Source organism: Chrysochloris asiatica, unplaced genomic scaffold (assembly GCF_000296735.1).
Source record: "Chrysochloris asiatica unplaced genomic scaffold, ChrAsi1.0 scaffold00179, whole genome shotgun sequence".
NCBI lineage: Eukaryota > Metazoa > Chordata > Mammalia > Afrosoricida > Chrysochloridae > Chrysochloris > Chrysochloris asiatica.
In genome coordinates, this window is record NW_006408697.1 from 3,455,292 (window position 1) to 3,472,082 (window position 16,791).

Below are 16,791 nucleotides of genomic sequence, written 5' to 3' on the forward strand. Positions count from 1 at the left end.
CAATCTGTCTAGGCGGGGCTGATGAAAGCAGATAGGGATACGTCTCTTGTGATACAGTCGTGAATAACTGTTATCAGGACTAACTGTGAGGGTTGGAAATGTAAAGGTGGACATTTTGTAGCAAAAGGAGGGGAGTGATTGACTATGCAGTCCAGGAGTGGAGGTCCCTGGGACCATCAAGGGAGAAGAGTGGAGTGTGAGACCCTACCCAGAGAAGCAGTGACACCAGAGATGGAGGCAGAGACGATGATGTGAAGAGATGGAGCAGCTGGGGACTTTAGACCCAGAGAGGGAGAGGGGCTGAGTGCTGACGACCAGGGGGCAGGCTTGCAGGGTATATACCCTTTGGTTGGTTGATGATGCATGGAGGGGATTGAAACCATGGCAATGAAACGATATACGACAGGATGAATGTAAAGCTAATGCTCTCCCATGTAAACTATCACATAATTCACAATAAAACATTCAAAATAATAATAAGCAACAGAGTCTGTATATGGCTCAAACGAACTAAAATACCTGCACATGGCACACTGCTACTTTCTTTCTTACAAAGTTTGAAAAATTAACTTACTTGAAGAATAAAACCACTCAGACTTTATTGGTCCTCTGCAGTTGGCAAGACTAAACTTTAGCCACAAGATAATGTAAGAAGTAAACTATTGACAAGACTTGACAGGCTTTCTTCAGTGAATGTCCAAGTCCCAGGTATTATTTTAACTGAGGTCATTTCTGCCCTGGAGGAAACTGACCAGCTGAAATGTCAAAATGGAGACAGACTGAGAAATTAGAAAAGACCTTTCTCATCTTGCTGGAAATGCAAGCTGAACAGGAAATGGTTTACGAAAGCACTTCTTGAGATCACGTGATTTTGTTGTTTTCAAATACCTTAGAATCTTTGAGTGACATTATTCCATAAACCGTCCATAATTTTGTTAATGGTCAGCCCTTCCCCTCGCCCTCCCCATCTCCTACTACCTGTCACTCAGCTCACTCAGCTGGGCTTTAGACTAATAATCTAAGTAACTCCAGTGGGAGGGGCAGCTCCTGTCAGACAGCCACGTGGTGCTTGGGAATGCAGAGCAACTTTGTGGAGCATCAAGCCAACTGACCAAACCTAAGAAAGTGCTGAATCCTGCCTCCTCTGCCACTCCTTGTTAGTCTGACTTATGGAAAGGTAAGTACCATAAAACCCAGAGTAGTGAAATTACAGTCATAAGAGATAGAACGGGAGAGGAGAAGAAAAATGCAAAACAGGAAAAAAACAAACTCTGACCTACTGAAGGACTTCCTGCCAAGACTACTGCCCTGAGACAGTCTTCACACCTTAATGCAAAACTAACCTGAGGTCATCTGGGAGCTAAATAACAAATCAGTTCCAAAAATAATGAATATCATCTTTAAGTGCTGTGTTCTTTTGAAAATAACACCTATTGGAGACCAAATAGTCAACATTTACTTTATAAGAAAGATGAGACTGTAAGAGGTAAGGGAAACTAGATTAACAGAAACAGAACAGAAATAAGGAGAATGAATGTTCATGATTGTGAAGAATGTGACCCATGCCACTGAAAAATCTTGCAAACCTACACTAAAAACACAATAAAGTATTTCAAAAAATGTTTTTAAAACTTTACAGGCTGCAATGTGTGGGGGGGCCAGAGGTTGAGTGGGCCTCCTGAAGGGGTCTGACTGCTTGGTTCAGCAGTTTCCTGGGGGGTGGGGGTGGGGGGAATTGTGGAACTCAGCCCCACCTCTGCAGTTGTTCGTTGTCTTTGTTGTCAATATAGCTGTGGGGGGTGGATCTGGAGTCTATGGGTGGTACAGACGGTTAACTGCACTCGGCTGCTAACTGAAACGTTGGAAGTTCAAGTCTACCCAGAGGCACTTCAGAAGAAAGGCCCAGTGGTTTACTTTTGAAAAGTCAGCCACTGAAAGCCCTTGGGAGCACAGTTCTACTCGGATGCACACGGGGTCACTGAGTTGGAATGAGAACAGCTGGTTTGGTGGGAAATCTAACTGCTCCCAAGAACGCTCAGGGCACTGACTAAACCTGGTCCACGTTAAGCACCGAACAAGGTTAAGCAGCACTTCTAGGAGAGATCTTTGGAACCTAGGCTATAAAATTAGAAGGCTTCTTCCTGGAATAATCTTTTAAAGTCAAACTAGGAAGTTAATTTCTGGGAGATGCTGGTGGTAAATGGTAGACTGGAACTGAGTAAGGGAACTTCACCTGGGCCTTACATGCCTATGCACGCACACACAGGAACGCAGGTACACACACTCACATGGCTCTGGCTGGTTTGGAGTCTACTGAGTGACCACATGGAGTCACGCCTGGGGCTGGGAGACCGTGACACTGTGGTGTACGCACCAATGTGAAGCTGAATTGTCTTCCTGGCCCCCGTATGATCCCCACTTTGAAATAAAATACTCAGGGGCTAGCAAGGGCTTACCTTATCTGTTTCCTAAGCTTCTCCAAACCTAGAATAGCTTCACCAGTGCCCAGCTCCTAGATTGGGGCCTGGCACGCCATATTAGCTAAACCTATCGTGACCTCTACTTCTTCCTATGATCACCCGCCTCAGTGTCTCTGGGGGAGGCGGAGAGAAGTGGCCTAAGTCTGATTTTTAGTTCCTCTTCATTTCGTTTGGCAGTATGAAACATAACAGAGTCCTGGTGTGTCGCTATAGGATAAGCACTGGACTGCTAACCCACCAGCTGCTCCTGGGAACCCTAGACAAGGTCAGCTGCCATTGAATCAACTTTGATTCATGTATGCCAGACTAGAAATATGCTCCACAAGGCTTCCAACGGCTGATTTTTCAGTAGGAGATCACCAAGCATCAAGTACCAAGATGGATTTGAACCTCTAACCTTTTGGTTAGCAGCTAAACAAGTTAACTCTTTGTTCCATCATTAAAAAGTCAAGCTGCCATGGTGCTTTGAAGAACCGGCGCTAGCTTCCAGCCTTGGCCTCCCCTCCTACTAGTGTGGCAGGGAAACAAACTTGGCTTTGTTTCCATAGCCGTCAACAGCCCCTATTCCAGAGAGAGCCGCAGGCCTTCTGGAACGTACACAGACACATACACACACTTACAGCTGGTTCAGAGCATGGCCAATCCTCCCCATAGCCACTTCCCAGGCTACAGGAGAAAGTGGACAGGAGGAGGGAGAGAAAGAGGTGCTGGCTAGTTATGGAGGAGAAGTGTTCATGGTAAGAGGTAACTGCCGTCCCCTCAACCTGTGTGGAGAAAGCGCCACAGGATTGATCACAGGGATGTGAGAAAGCTCCTTGGACAGATGCTTGCTGAGCTGGGAGCCACAGGTCTGCCGCCATAGACTCAGAGCAAAACGGATCACAGAAGATGATTGCTAGGAAGGTACCAGGAACTGGGAGTTCTGCAATGGGAGGGCCCTGAAACAGGAGGGAAAGGGACCTGGTGGGGTGCGAGGAAAGGCACCCTGTCTCCCTATAGCTGAGGGAGTGAAAACGGATGTCACCAAGTCTCACAGCTTCATGACAAAGGGCATGGAAGCCATAGGAGAGGACCCACAGTTGTGCCCACTGGATGAAGGGGTTGGAAAGAAGGTAGCCACAGCAGGGGAGCAGACTGAAGTGGAAGTGCTCATGGAGAGACGGCCACATCACAGACACAGAGCCCGAAACCAAGGTGGCAGACAGCAGAGAACTACAGACCCACCCCTCCACAGAGAGCCCCGAAGAGCTAGAGCCAGAAGGCAAGTGGAGAGGCTAAGATGCTGGACCCCTCAGCCCTGGGTCCCTGGGGCTCTTCAATTGGATTTAAGATTAAAATCAAATGAGATTAAAGTTTTGATAAGTTTAAGACTAACTGGAAAGCTATAAGATGCACTTGCTGTTGTTACTGTTCCGTGCTGTGGAGTCAGTTCTGACTCATAGCAACCCTGTATAGAGTTTCAAGGAAGCAGGTAGCGGGTTTGAACCACCAGCCTTGTGTCCAATGCTTATCCTACAGTGCCTCACCAGGAGTCCCTATGGCCTAAGACAGGGATTCCTCTAAAATGTCTCATCTTTGGGGACATTTTTTCCATCAAATATCCACCACTGAGGGGAAGCAGGAACAAATGTCAGGTGTCTGTTGTCTCCTTCCACTATCTGGGGCCTGAAACAAGCCCTCTTTTGTCCTAGCTAAATGGAAAAACACAATCATTTTGTATATATGGACTGGTTTTCCTCCTCTCTGAGAGGCCAAGAAACCAAAAACAACAACAACGAAACCCATGGCTGTTCTATTGGTTCCGGCTCACAGCAACCCATAGGGCCAAGCAGAACTGCTACACACACTCCAGGGCTTTACAGAGGCAGACAGCCACATCTTTCTCCCGCTGAGAGGCTGGTGGGTTTGAACCATCAACCTGTGGTTAGCAGCTGAGCACTTAGCCACTGTGTGTGTGGCTGGGGTCGAAAAAGACTAGCCTAACAGTTTGGAAGCAAGTGATTTGGGGCAAAGTGAACCAATTAGTCACCTAAAACAGAGGAACCCTGGTAGCAAGAGGCAAACCCAAAATTCGGCAGTTCAAAGCCACCAGTGGAACCTGCTGCCTGGGAAACCCAAAGGGTCACTGTGTCAGTACCAACTCAATGGGATAGTAATGGTTCTGAAGTAAAGAGCTCATTGTCCACGCAGGAGACCTGGTTCATTCCTGTCCAGTGTAGCTGTCCATCAGTCAGGGGAGGCCTGCCTGCTGCTCTGACCTCAGCAGGTTCTAGCAGAGTTTCCTGACTTAGGCAGCCTGGGAAGAAAGTTCTACTTCCAAAAATAAAACACTGCAAACCCTACAGATCACAATGGTCTGATTCACAGCCAACCACGGGATGGCATGCGCACTGGGTAACCGTGAGTGAAGGCCAACTCAGGGCCAACTCTGTGGCAGAGACCAAAAACACCCTACGGTGTGTGACTCAGCCAGGCTGTTGCTGTGGCTGTTGTGTGCTGTCGAGTTGGCTCCGACCAATAGCGACCCTGGTTAGGGTTTCCAAGGAGCGGCTGGTGAATCTGAGCTGCTAACCTTGGAGTCCAGCGCATTAACCCACAGCGCCACACCAGGACTCCAGACAGGCAGCATTGCACAAAATCAGCCAAAGAGGGCGTGCCACACCCACCTAGGAAAGGCAACCCCCAACCTCTCAGAATCTCAACAAGGGGAGAGGAACAAGTCCTCCTCACAAGGCAGTCCAACAGGCTTACAGGAGATGAGGAAGGAAGTCACAGGCAGGGTCTGTAGACAGTTTCTTCCACTTCCCAGACCCATCCCACTTCCAGGTGCTAGCCACACGACCCCCTTCCTCTGTGCCCAGCACCCTTCCTCATCCCCACCTCTCCTCCCTGCCTGCCCACCCACACTTTCTCCCATGTGGCACTTCCTGCTAATATTTAAATACACATTCCCTTAAATCCCTTGAACTGTTTAATTGTGTCACATAGATACTTCGCCATCTCCTCGACTTGACTTTACCCTTGTAGAACAAGGTGTTATATTTCCAGTAGAGTGTATTTTTCATGGTTGCTGTTCTTGTTAAGTGCTGTAGAGTCAGTTCCAGCTCATAGCGACCTTGTATAGGGCTTCCTAGGAACAGCCGGTGGATTTGAACTGCCAACCCTGCAGTCCAGCGCTTATCCTACAAGCACCACATCAGGCCTCCATGGTTGTTCTTGTTGTTAAGTGCCGTCAAGTCAGTTCCGACCCATAGCGACCCTATATAGGATTTCCAAGGAGCAGCTAGTGAGCTTGAACCAACAACCTTGCAGTTTAGACGGCTTTGCAGTCTGGTGCATTAACCCACAGCGCCACTCCAAGAAGCCTCTGAGGACCATCCCATTTTGACAAAATTTTACAATATGGTCCTGGTATGCTGCTGCAGGACAAACGGAAACCCTGCACAGGGTCGCTATGGGTCGGAACCGACTCGATGGCACTTAACAACAACAACAACAGAAGGTGAAGGCTTCAAGCCCACCAGCTGCTTCTTAGAAACCCAGTACAAAGTTGTTATGAGTTGGAACCCACTTGACAGTACTTAAAAACAACATTATTATATTAATGTTGTTAAGTGCCACATTACATATGTTAATTTATGTAACATTACATATGCTATTTTTTTCTAGCCAAAAGCATTTCCTCCAAACTTTCAGTCAGGGGCTCTTACTAGACCAAGTTAATCCTTTTTCTTTTCTTTTCTTTTTTTTTAAATCAGTGACATTTTCTTCTGAAAAATAAAGATGTAGTTAAAAGGCCTCAAGAAATTCCGCCCCTTAGCTGCTTCATCTGGGCAGCTAGAGACACACTTGGCACATTTTCATTGGGTAGAGTCCTAGTGAAAATAGACATTTTAGTGCTTGCAAAATGAGTGGGATCAGAAATGATGGTGATGATTATAACATTGGGCTATTAAACCTTTATGTCATTGTTTATGCAGTACTTGAAAAGTACTTTCCAATTACTGTACTTGCATTAAGTCAAGCTTGACTTTAAAAACACTAGCCAAGTCATTTACATGTTATGTTCTCCCATTCGCTTATTATTAACAATATTTCTCATAAAATGACTCTTGTCAACCTATAAAAGAGCCCCAGTAAACTTTTATGGGTTTTTCTTTGGGTGTCTCAGATGAGCTCAGGCAGCAAACTCAGCTTCCGTTTCAGCAGCCAAGAGCTGGGTGTTAACCCAGACAGCTGTTTAGCAATCCCATGGAACGATTTACTAAATTGCAGTTCAGAAACACTGCTAAACCCAGCGTTCAAAACACTTCATCAACACCATGCTGGCCTCCACCCGCCATTACTTCAAAAAACCCAAATCTACAAGTTGAAGTACATATGACCTTTGCAGGCTGGGTTACCAGGTGCTTTGGAATGAATGGACAGAGGGAGAATTTTTTAATTCTGACTTCCCCGGTGGGGGTAACTTACACTGGTACCATTTCTGACACGTATGCTAGAAGTTGTTGAAATGGTTGCTTGCACCCTCTCACACCCAGTGCATGTCAGGTGGGCTGAGCTAAGGGCAGAGACTGACTGCGGCCTCGTGAGCTTCCTCTCCCGTTTCTGTTGCCTCTTTTGGGAATGACAATCTAGGAGGGGGTCACCTCAGAGAAAGGCCTGATGGTAGGGTGGGGCTCAGTTAAGCCCAGAACCAATGCCTCCTTCTCCCACCCCTTGAAGCTGCCTTCTCCACTGTGTTGGGCATTGGCCACCCTTCCAGGTGAGAACCTCTGGACAGTGGTGACACTCAGCCACATACACACACACACACACAACCCTCCCCATGCACCTCTTTCCTGTCACAGATCAGACTTCTTAATCATGTTTATCAATTTTAATCATAGAATAATATGTGACTATAGCTATAAATTGCTTAAATGTAATATTTCACAAATTATATGAATACTAACAAAATGGATGTGTTGAATCACAACATTATTAGTAAGTAAGTAAAAGCTTTTTTGGATTTTTCTCCCTTTCCTTTAATTACTGTTTCATTCTCAAAAAAAAATTATTGATATAGGTTCACAAATACTAAGGTTCGCAACCTTATAGATAAAACTCCAGGAAATTTGACTCTAATGACACCAAAATTCCAGGTTGGAGCACGTACAACAATGTATCCAGTGATTTGAAGGTTCACTGTAACACAGGGTAATGATGAGCGGAGTGCATTAGAAGGCTCAAAAGGAGTTTTAGCCTTGTAGGTATATTAATCGAGTCCTGGACTGCAAGGTCAGCGGTTCAAACTCACCAGCCGCTCCTTGGAAACTCTATACAGGGTCGCCAAGAGTCGGAAACGACTCAACGACACTAACACCAACAGGTATACTGTGATACATGTAAGTTGGGCTCGTGAAAATGTGTTGTTACAACTACAGGGATTTATTTTTTTCAAATACTACATTTCTGATGAACGCTGCACAAAAATTTCACTGACATTTTGGTGTCTCGCCCTGACAGGGTCGCAGGTGCGGTCCACACTCACGCCTACCCCCCTAGAGGGGGCATCGTTCACTCCCCCCAGGTTCCTGCCGCCGACTCACCTGCGCGAAGTACAAGTTCATGAGCGTCAGGGTGAAGAACTGGAGGCACACAGGGAAGCAGTAGAGCAGCCAGAATACGAAGGGGCTCAGCGAATTGGCCGCCACGAAGTCTCTGAAGTAGAAAGAGAAGAGGACGGTCCTGAGGGAGGCCCAGAAGAGGCAGAGAAAGAGGAAGACGCTCTGGTAGCTGAGCCGCTTGTGGCGGTAGCGCAGCACCAGCCAGAGCTGCACGTAGATGAACACGAAGAGCAGCGAGTAGAACACGGTGTAGACGATGGTGAGGCCGAGCTTCACGTACGGGGGCACCGCCGGGGTCAGAGTGGGCGGCAGAGAGTCATTGCGCAGGGGGTCCCACGACGGAGCCGCCATCGGGGCGCAGGGCGCTGCGACGCGGCCAGGGGCTCACTGACTTCATCGGACCTGGAGGCCACCTCTGTCCCCGCCCCCACAGGGGTCTCCAAGCATCGCGCCGAGTCGGGAGCCCGGAGACTGAAGTGAAAAAAACAAGCCGCACTTCCTCCCGCCGCACCACATGATTCACTGGGACGGTCTTTGTCTGCGATTGGCAGCGCCGCGTCCACCGCCTCCGCGCGCTGGGCAACTCCGCACCGCCCCGGCCCCAGCCCGGGTCCGCGCGCCCCGCCCCACTCCACGGCCCTGGTCCGCGCGCTCCGCCTCACGCCGCCCCAAGTCCCGGCCCTAGTACTGGTCCAAGCGCCGCGCCCCGCCCCGTCCCGCCCCGTTCCACCAACCCTGCCCGTGCGCTCCGCCCCGGGCACCGCCCCGCGCCGCCAGGCAACGCCCCGCTCCATGGGGAAGGTCTGTGCGCTCCGCCTCGCCCCGCCCTTTCCCATGCACTGGCCTGCGCGCCTCTTCTCACGCCGCCGAAAGTCCCGGTCCAGGTCTCGGTCCGCGCGTACCGCCCAGTCCCCGACCCCGCACGGCGCCGCCTGGCACCGCCCCGTCCAACGGATCTGGTCCGTGCGCCCCGCACCGCCCCCAGCTCCGGCTCCAGTCTGCACGCCCTGCGCCCCGCCCCTGCACCCCACCCCGTGCCGCCCCGGCAACGTTCAGTGCATAAAGCCGGTCTGTTCTCCCCGAACCGCCCCTGATCCGCGCGCCCGGGCCCTGGTGGTATTCCACGTGCCCGCCCCGCCACCAACCGCCCCGCACCGCCCAGGCCCGGGTCTTGGTCCGCGCGCCCTGCCGCGGGCTCCGACCACTATCCGTCCGCCCGCACCCCTATCGCCCCATAGGGCTCCAGGCACCGCTACTTACTTTGCAGGAGTTAATTATTTTATTTAAAAATATAAACTTTGCAAATTCTTTTTTGAAAAATTAAACGTTCACATTCTGTGGCTATGGCGTGTGCGTTGCTTTTTCGTTGAAAATTTCATGCCAGGGTGGCTTGTGTTTTTTAAGATCGTTTGTCGTAATGGTGAAACGGAGGTCCCAGACACTCAGAAAAGGCACCTCTCAGGCATTCTGCCTCCTCACCTCCCTTAGCCTAAATTGCAGATGCTGCCAACCTCCTGCCCGATTGCCAGCAAATGGATGGACGTGAGAGCAAAGTGTGACTACACGCTCTCTCCCATTCTTGAGCCCCTAAAATAGTTTGTCCCAGCGTAACAAGCCTCCTCAGGTGCTGTTGCGGAGCGAACCACTTCTGAGAGGCGGTCAAGTTGCCTCGCTACCTTTAAAACCAGTAATGCTGGGAGCTGTCTTCTCGGCAGGCGGTGTTGTAGCAGCCTGGCTGCCCCCAGAAAGCATGTCAAGGCAAGCAATTCAGGTAAACTGAAGAGACAGGAATTTCCAAAGCTCCAACTGTTAATTTGTTGTAATATATTTTCTCAGTCTAAATCAAAACTTAACTTGGTGCCTAATTGCGTGTCCTATTTCTTGAATAGACACACAAATTGGGTAAGACTCAGACCCCCACAGATCCTGGGTCCACCTTGCATTTCCTCAGAATTATTTAGTGTTCCTTGTTTGTTCCCGTTGAGTCTGCTGGGACTGACGGCAACCTTATATACAGGGAATGCAACGTTGCTGGGACTGGCGCCATCATCACCATCCTTGGTATGTTTGAGCCCTTTGTTACAAGTATTATGCTGATCCATCTCATTGAAGGTTTCCCTGTGTTTTAGGAGGAAAAAAAGACCCCAAGTTTAAGTATATTTTACAAAGACCTTTATGAAGTCTAAACAAGACAAAAGCGACTAATCTAGATGAGGGCGATGGTACCATCAACGTGAGACCATGAGGGTGCCCAAAGGATTCAGGGCCACTTGGCCAATAGCAGAACATGGGAAACAAAGATCGTGATTGACAGCGAATCACTTGTTCACTGTTGCAGGTGGGAATCTGGACGCTGAAAAGGGACCATGATGGGGATATATGCCCTATTACAGATTAGAAAAATTTATAGGATTGGTTCTGTGGTCCTCCAACCACCTTGGTCAAGGAATAGCTGCTGACCCTCCAATAGCCCAATCTCCATTAAGGGCATGCCAAGGCAAGTCCCTAAGAACCAGACTGCCCCTACCTAGACTACTGGCCAGAGTAGGCTTGTAATCTATTTTCAAACACACCTTTCCTGAGTGCAGAGCTTTTTACCTAGCTGGTTTATGGTCAGAATGAACTCAATGGAGGCTGAACATACCAAGACTCAAAACAGAGCTAAGGCTCTCACTGTATACCGTAACAAGCCAAGTACGTAGAATTGAAGTTAGAATACACCTGCTTTTCCTTTCTTCTGTTTTTCAAACCTTTTATTGTGAATTGAGTGAAGGCTTACAGAACAGAACCTTTACATCCAATAAATCATACACTTTGTTTCATCTCAATTGCAGTCCCCTCCATGGATCCCATTTCCTTCCTGTGATTCCTATTTCCATCCACCCACCTTCCCATCCCTTCTCAACTTAGTCCTTTGGTAAATGTTGCACTTCTGATTGTGACTGGTTGACCATTCCATGCTGTTTTTACTAGTGTTTTTGTCCCTCCTATTGCGCCAGACTGCAAAGCCATTTGAACTACAAGGGCAGCGGTTCAATCTCACCAGCTGCTCCTCGGAAACCCTGTACAGGGTTGCTATAGATTGGAATCGACTCGACAGCACTTCACAACAACAACAACAATATACCTATTTAAGGAGCTCTGGTAGTGCAGTGGTTATGAGTTGGGCTGCTAACCTCAAAGTCAGCAGTTCGAAAACTACCAGCCGTTCTGCAGGAGAAAGATGAGGCTTTCTGCTCCTGTAAAGATTTACAGTGTTGGAAACCCTATGCAGGGTTGCTATAAGTCAGAACCACCACCACCACCATACATCTATCTACCGATTGGCTCACAAAGGTGAGTTTCATTAGATACCTGAAGGGTGGCTGAGGGCCTAGTCTCAGGTTCCTCCAGTGTCTTTCTGAACAGTAAATCCAGACTTTCTTATAGTCTGAGTTTGTTCCACCTTTTCTCCCACTCTGTCCAGGACCTTCTAATGTGATCCCTTTCGAAGTAGTTGGTAGTGGTAGCTGGGCACTATCTAGTTCTTCTGGTCTCAGAGTCATGGAAATGAGGTTCACATGGTCCGTTAGTCCACTTGGATTAACTTGTTCCAAGTATCTTCAATTTTCATCATTCTTCTTTCCTCCACACATGGAGAGATCAAGATCTGCACCTTCGATGGCTGTTCATGAGCTTTTAAGATCCCAGTCATTACTCACCAAAGTTTGTTGTTGTTGTTGTTGTCAGGTGCCATCGAGTTTCTACTGACTCATAGTGACCTTATGCACAGCAGAAGGAAACACTGCCCGATCCTGAGCCAACCTCACTATCGTTGCCTCACTTGAGCCCATGGATGCTGCCACTTGGCTAATCCATCTCGCTGGGGGTCTTCTTCTGACCCTCCACCTTAACAAACATGATATCCTTCTCCAGAGACTGGTCCCTCCTGACAATATGTCTGAAGCATGAGAGACAAAGTTTGGCCATCCTGGCCTCCAAGAAGCACTCTGGATTTTTTGGCAGCCCGTGTCACTTTCAATATCCTCCTCCAACACCATAACTCAAAAGCATCAAATCTATGATCTTCCTTATTCGCTGTCCAGCTTTCACATGCAAATGAGGTTATTGAAAATACCATGGCGTGGGTCAGGTGCACCTTAGTCTTCAAGCTGACATCTTTGCTCTTCAACACTTCAAAAAGGTCTCGTGCAGCAGATTTGCCTAATCAAAGTAGAGAAAATTGTCTTTGTGGGCTATATTATGGCAATTCACCATGTTGTTGTTGTTAAGTGTCATAGAGCTGGTCTCGTCTCATAGCAACCCGGTATAGGGGTTCCAAGGAGCAGCTAGTGAGCTTGAACCACCGACTTGCGACTCAAACTGACCTTTCAGTCCAGTGCATTATCCTGCAGCACCACGCCAGGACTCCACTGACCATGTAGTACACCTAGTTTTCACTGACACGCCGTTTACCAAACATGGTGTCGAGTGATTGGTGGTTCTGGTACTTCATCAGGGCCAAGTGTATCTTTTGGTGGCAAGCTCTTTTCCTCTCTTCCTATCACTTTTCAACTTTTTCTATCACTATTTAAAGAGAAAACTTGTATATAGAACAAGTCTCTCCCACCTCTGATTGTGTTCAAATCAGACCACTATTCATAAAGCAACTGGAATGATCTGAAAAAGAAATCTGGATAAATGCTGCTTCTTAGCTATTCCCTTCACTTGCTCCTCAGTGTTCAAACTCCTACCCTAGCTTACATCCCTGACTTCATCTCTTAACACACCATTTCAAAGGAACTCTTCCTTCTGCAAGCAGTTCTCAGGACAGACTCAGATATCTGACCCCTGAGAGAAACAAAGGTCTTTCCACTCCTTCCTCCAACCACTGACCCAGAACTCTAAGAGTGTTACTTCCTCCAGAAAGTCTTCAGCCCACACCAGCCATCAGCATCTCACGACTAGGTTGATTGCTCCACCTGTGTGTTTCCACAGCCAAGTTGTCAGTAATTCCCCCGTCCCCCACCACACACACACTTGTTTGTAAGGTTCCTTAAGATAAAAACTATAACTTGTTTACCAATATTTCTCTTGTACTTGCCTGACACATTCACAAAAAAATCTGTCAAAGGTTTCTTACTACCACCAATCTGTCAGTTTGTCAAACTGTAGTGATTTGCATGGCTATGATGACGGACCACCACTAATCTGTCAGCTTCCTCTGGTGTGGTGGCTTGTGTGTTGCTGTGCTGCTGGAAGCTATGCCACTGGTATTTGAAATAGCAGCAGGGTCACCCATGGGAGACAAGTTTCAATAAAGACAGAAGAAGAAGGAGAGGCAGACCACTTTTGTATGTTTAGCCACTGAAAACTTTGTAAGTAGCAATGGAACGTTGTCAGATATACTACCAGAAGATGAAACATTATGAATAACAGCAAAACATTGTCAGATAGAGTGCTGGAAGTTTGGAAGGCACTCAAAATATGACTGGGGAAGAGCTGCCTCTTCAAAGGAGAGTTGACCATAATGACATGAATGGATTAAAACTTTTGGGAGCTACATTTGCTGATGGAGCGCAACTCAAAATGAGGAGAAACAGCTGCAAACATCCATTAATAATCAGAACATGGAATATGCAATATATGAATCTAGAAAAATTGAAAGTTGTCAAAGATGAAACAGAACGCATAAAGATTGAAATTCTAGCCAATAGTGAACTGAAATGGACTGGTATTAGCCATTTTGAATTCAACAGTCATAAGGTTTACAATGCCAGGAATGTCAAATTAAAAAGGAATGGTGTTGCATTTATCATCAAAAAGAACATTTCTAGATCTATCTTGAAGTACAATGCTATCGGTGATAGAATAATATCCATATGCCTACAAGGAAGACCAGTTAATACTTTTATTATTCAAATTTATGCACCAACCATTAAAACCAGTAGTGATGGAAGAATGTTATCAACTTCATTCTGAAATTAATCAAATGAATCAAACTTAATCAGACATGCAATTGAGATACATTGTTGGTGATTGGAATGCAAAGGTTAGAAACAAAGACGACAAATCAATAGTTAGAAAATAAAATTAGGAAAGATGTGCACCAGAGCTGTATTCTTCACCATACTTATTCAATATGTATGCTGAGCAAATAATTCAAGAAGCTGGATTATAGGAAGAAGAACGTGGTATCAGGATTGGCGGAAGACTCATTAATAACCTGAGAGATGCAGATGATACAACCTTGTTTGCTGAAAGCAAAGAAGACTTAAAATACTGTTAAAGATCAAAGACCACAGCCTTTAGTATGGGTTGCACCTCAATGTAAAGAAAACAAAAATTCCCACCACTGGACCAATAAATAATGTCATGATAAATGGAGAAAATGTTCTCAAAGACTTCATTTTGCTTGGATCAACCAGCAACACTCATGGAAACAGCAATCAAGAAATCAAAGGATGTATTGCATTAGGCAAATCTGCTGCACCTCTTTATCATGTTGAAGAGCAAAGATGTCAGTTTGAAGACTAAAGTACACCTGACCCAAGCCATGGTATTTTCTATAACCTCATATGCATGTGAAAGTTGAACAGTGAATAAGACTGTAGAAGAATTGATGCATTTGAGTTATGGTGTTGGAGGAGAATATTGAAAGTGCCATTGGGCCAACAGATCTGTGTTGGAAGAAGTGCAGCCAGAGTGCTCCTTAGAAGCCAGGATGTCCAGACTTTGTCTCTCATACTTCGGACATATTGTCAGAAGAGACCAGTCCCTGGAGAAGGATATCATGTTTGGTAAAGTCAGAGAAAAAGAAGGCCTCCAACGAGATGGATTGGCACAGTGGCAGCAGCAATAGGTTCAAGCATAGCAACAACTGTGAGATGGCGTGGGACCTGGCAGTGGTGCATAAAGTTGCTATGAGTCAATACCAACTCAGTGGCACCTAAAAAGAACAAGAGAGACTAGGAAGAAAGGCCTTGTGATGTACTTCTGAAAATTAGTCCAAATTCAGGGCCCCATCTCTAGGGCAAGGTTTCCTCTCTCTCTCAATTTGCCTTGGGGAAAGGGCCTTTCTTTTCCCCTTTTAGCTTCTGTTCCTAGGTTCCTTGAAGATCTTGTGGCATCTTCCCCTCCATTTATATTTGCTTGCTGGGTTAATCTGTCTTTTATATCTCTAACGAGATTGACTTAAGAAGCACCCTACACTCATACTCTAGAGTCCTGGTGTGGCGCTGTGGGCTAATGCACCAGACTGCAAAGTCATTAAACTGTCAAGGTCAGCGGTTCTAGCTCACCAGCTGCTCCTTGGAAACCCTATACAGGGTCGCTATAGGTTGGAACCAACTCAATGGCACTTAACAACAACAACATACTAATACCGCATCATTAACATAACAAAGAAACCCCATTCCAAAATGAGTTTGTAACCATGGATATAAGGGCTAGAATTTACAACACATTTTGGGGACACAATTGAACCCATTACTTTCCACCCTCTACCCCCCCCCCCCAATCCATGTCCTTCCCACATTCAAAACATTCATCCCATCATATTATCCCTACTGTCATCTTCCAAATCATGTAAAAGTAAATATGGGTGAGACTTTAGGTATAGTCCTCTTCATCCATGAACCTATGAAATCTACAGGCATAAGGTAGACGTTTCCATTAGAAACAACAGAAATCAGAGGGATCAAAGAGATCTGGCACAAAGCAATTCCAAAATCCTGCAGAACAAATTACATTAGTTCTCGTGTCTTTTGCTCTTCAGGACCATCTGGGCAAAGTCTCCACCCTCCAGATTGAGCGATTCTGATCCTGGGTCAGAATCACTCTCCTGATTCTGTGTCAAAATCCTTTGGTCTTGGGTAGGAACCCCACCTTCCAGGCCCCCTGAGATGGAAATTTAATCCCCTTGACTTTGAGCGGCTCTATTCTGATCTACCTGAGGGATAATCCCATCCCCTCACACCTAGGTGACTCCATTCTTCTAGCCCTTGGCAATGTGGGTGTGGGGTCCCATCCTTCTGGCCCTTGGGCATGGTAGCCCCTCAACTTTGAGCTGTAGCTCCATTCTTTTGGCCCACCCGAATGACAACCCCATCTTCCGTAACTGTGGCGGTAGCCTTGGCTCCACCCTTTGAAACCTAGGAAGCAGAAACTCCACCCTTAGAAATCGAGCCAGCCCCATTTCCGGTGTTCCATCCAACAGTTCTGGTGATCCCAGGTTGCTCAGGAGCATAACAGACGTAGTTCCTTTTGCCTGTTTCCTGCCTGCAGAATTCCAAGAGGCAGACAGCGTTTCATCCTTTCTCCCTGTCTCTGTCCACTTCAGTCTAAGCTGGTGGGTTTTCTGCTGTGGTAGTTGGTTAGAGTCATCAGTCACAAGCTTAATTTCAATAATAAAAGATTATGTGACCACATCCTTGGTGAAAATTCTAGAACGCATTTCCTGAGTTTATGCAACAGAGCTTTCCAGATCTCTTAATTTTTCTTTCATTTTGTGCAGTTTATTTCTAAATCCATCTCTTTTCTCTTGTATTTTACTATGAACAGCAAGGAGAAACCACCCTGCCACTTAAAGACCTTGTTTAGAAATCCCTCAGCCAATTACTTACATTCATCGCTCATAAGTTCTACCTCCCACCTATCGTATGAACATAATTAAGACACGTTCTTTGCCATTGTCTAACCACATGTTCATCATTTCCTCTTAA

The 16,791-nt window shown here is 46.7% G+C and overlaps 1 protein-coding gene across 1 annotated transcript in view; it reads right to left on the reverse strand.

Annotated features, from left to right (window-relative positions):
* GPR137B (G protein-coupled receptor 137B) overlaps positions 1-8,583 on the reverse strand; it is a 69,954-nt gene extending 61,371 nt beyond the window's left edge. The window contains exon 1 of the mRNA XM_006872007.1: positions 8,072-8,583. Within this exon, the coding sequence (XP_006872069.1) occupies positions 8,072-8,440 (369 nt within the window). The 5' untranslated portion in view covers positions 8,441-8,583. The remainder of the gene's footprint in view (positions 1-8,071) is intronic.
* Between the last annotated feature and the right edge of the window lie 8,208 nt (positions 8,584-16,791).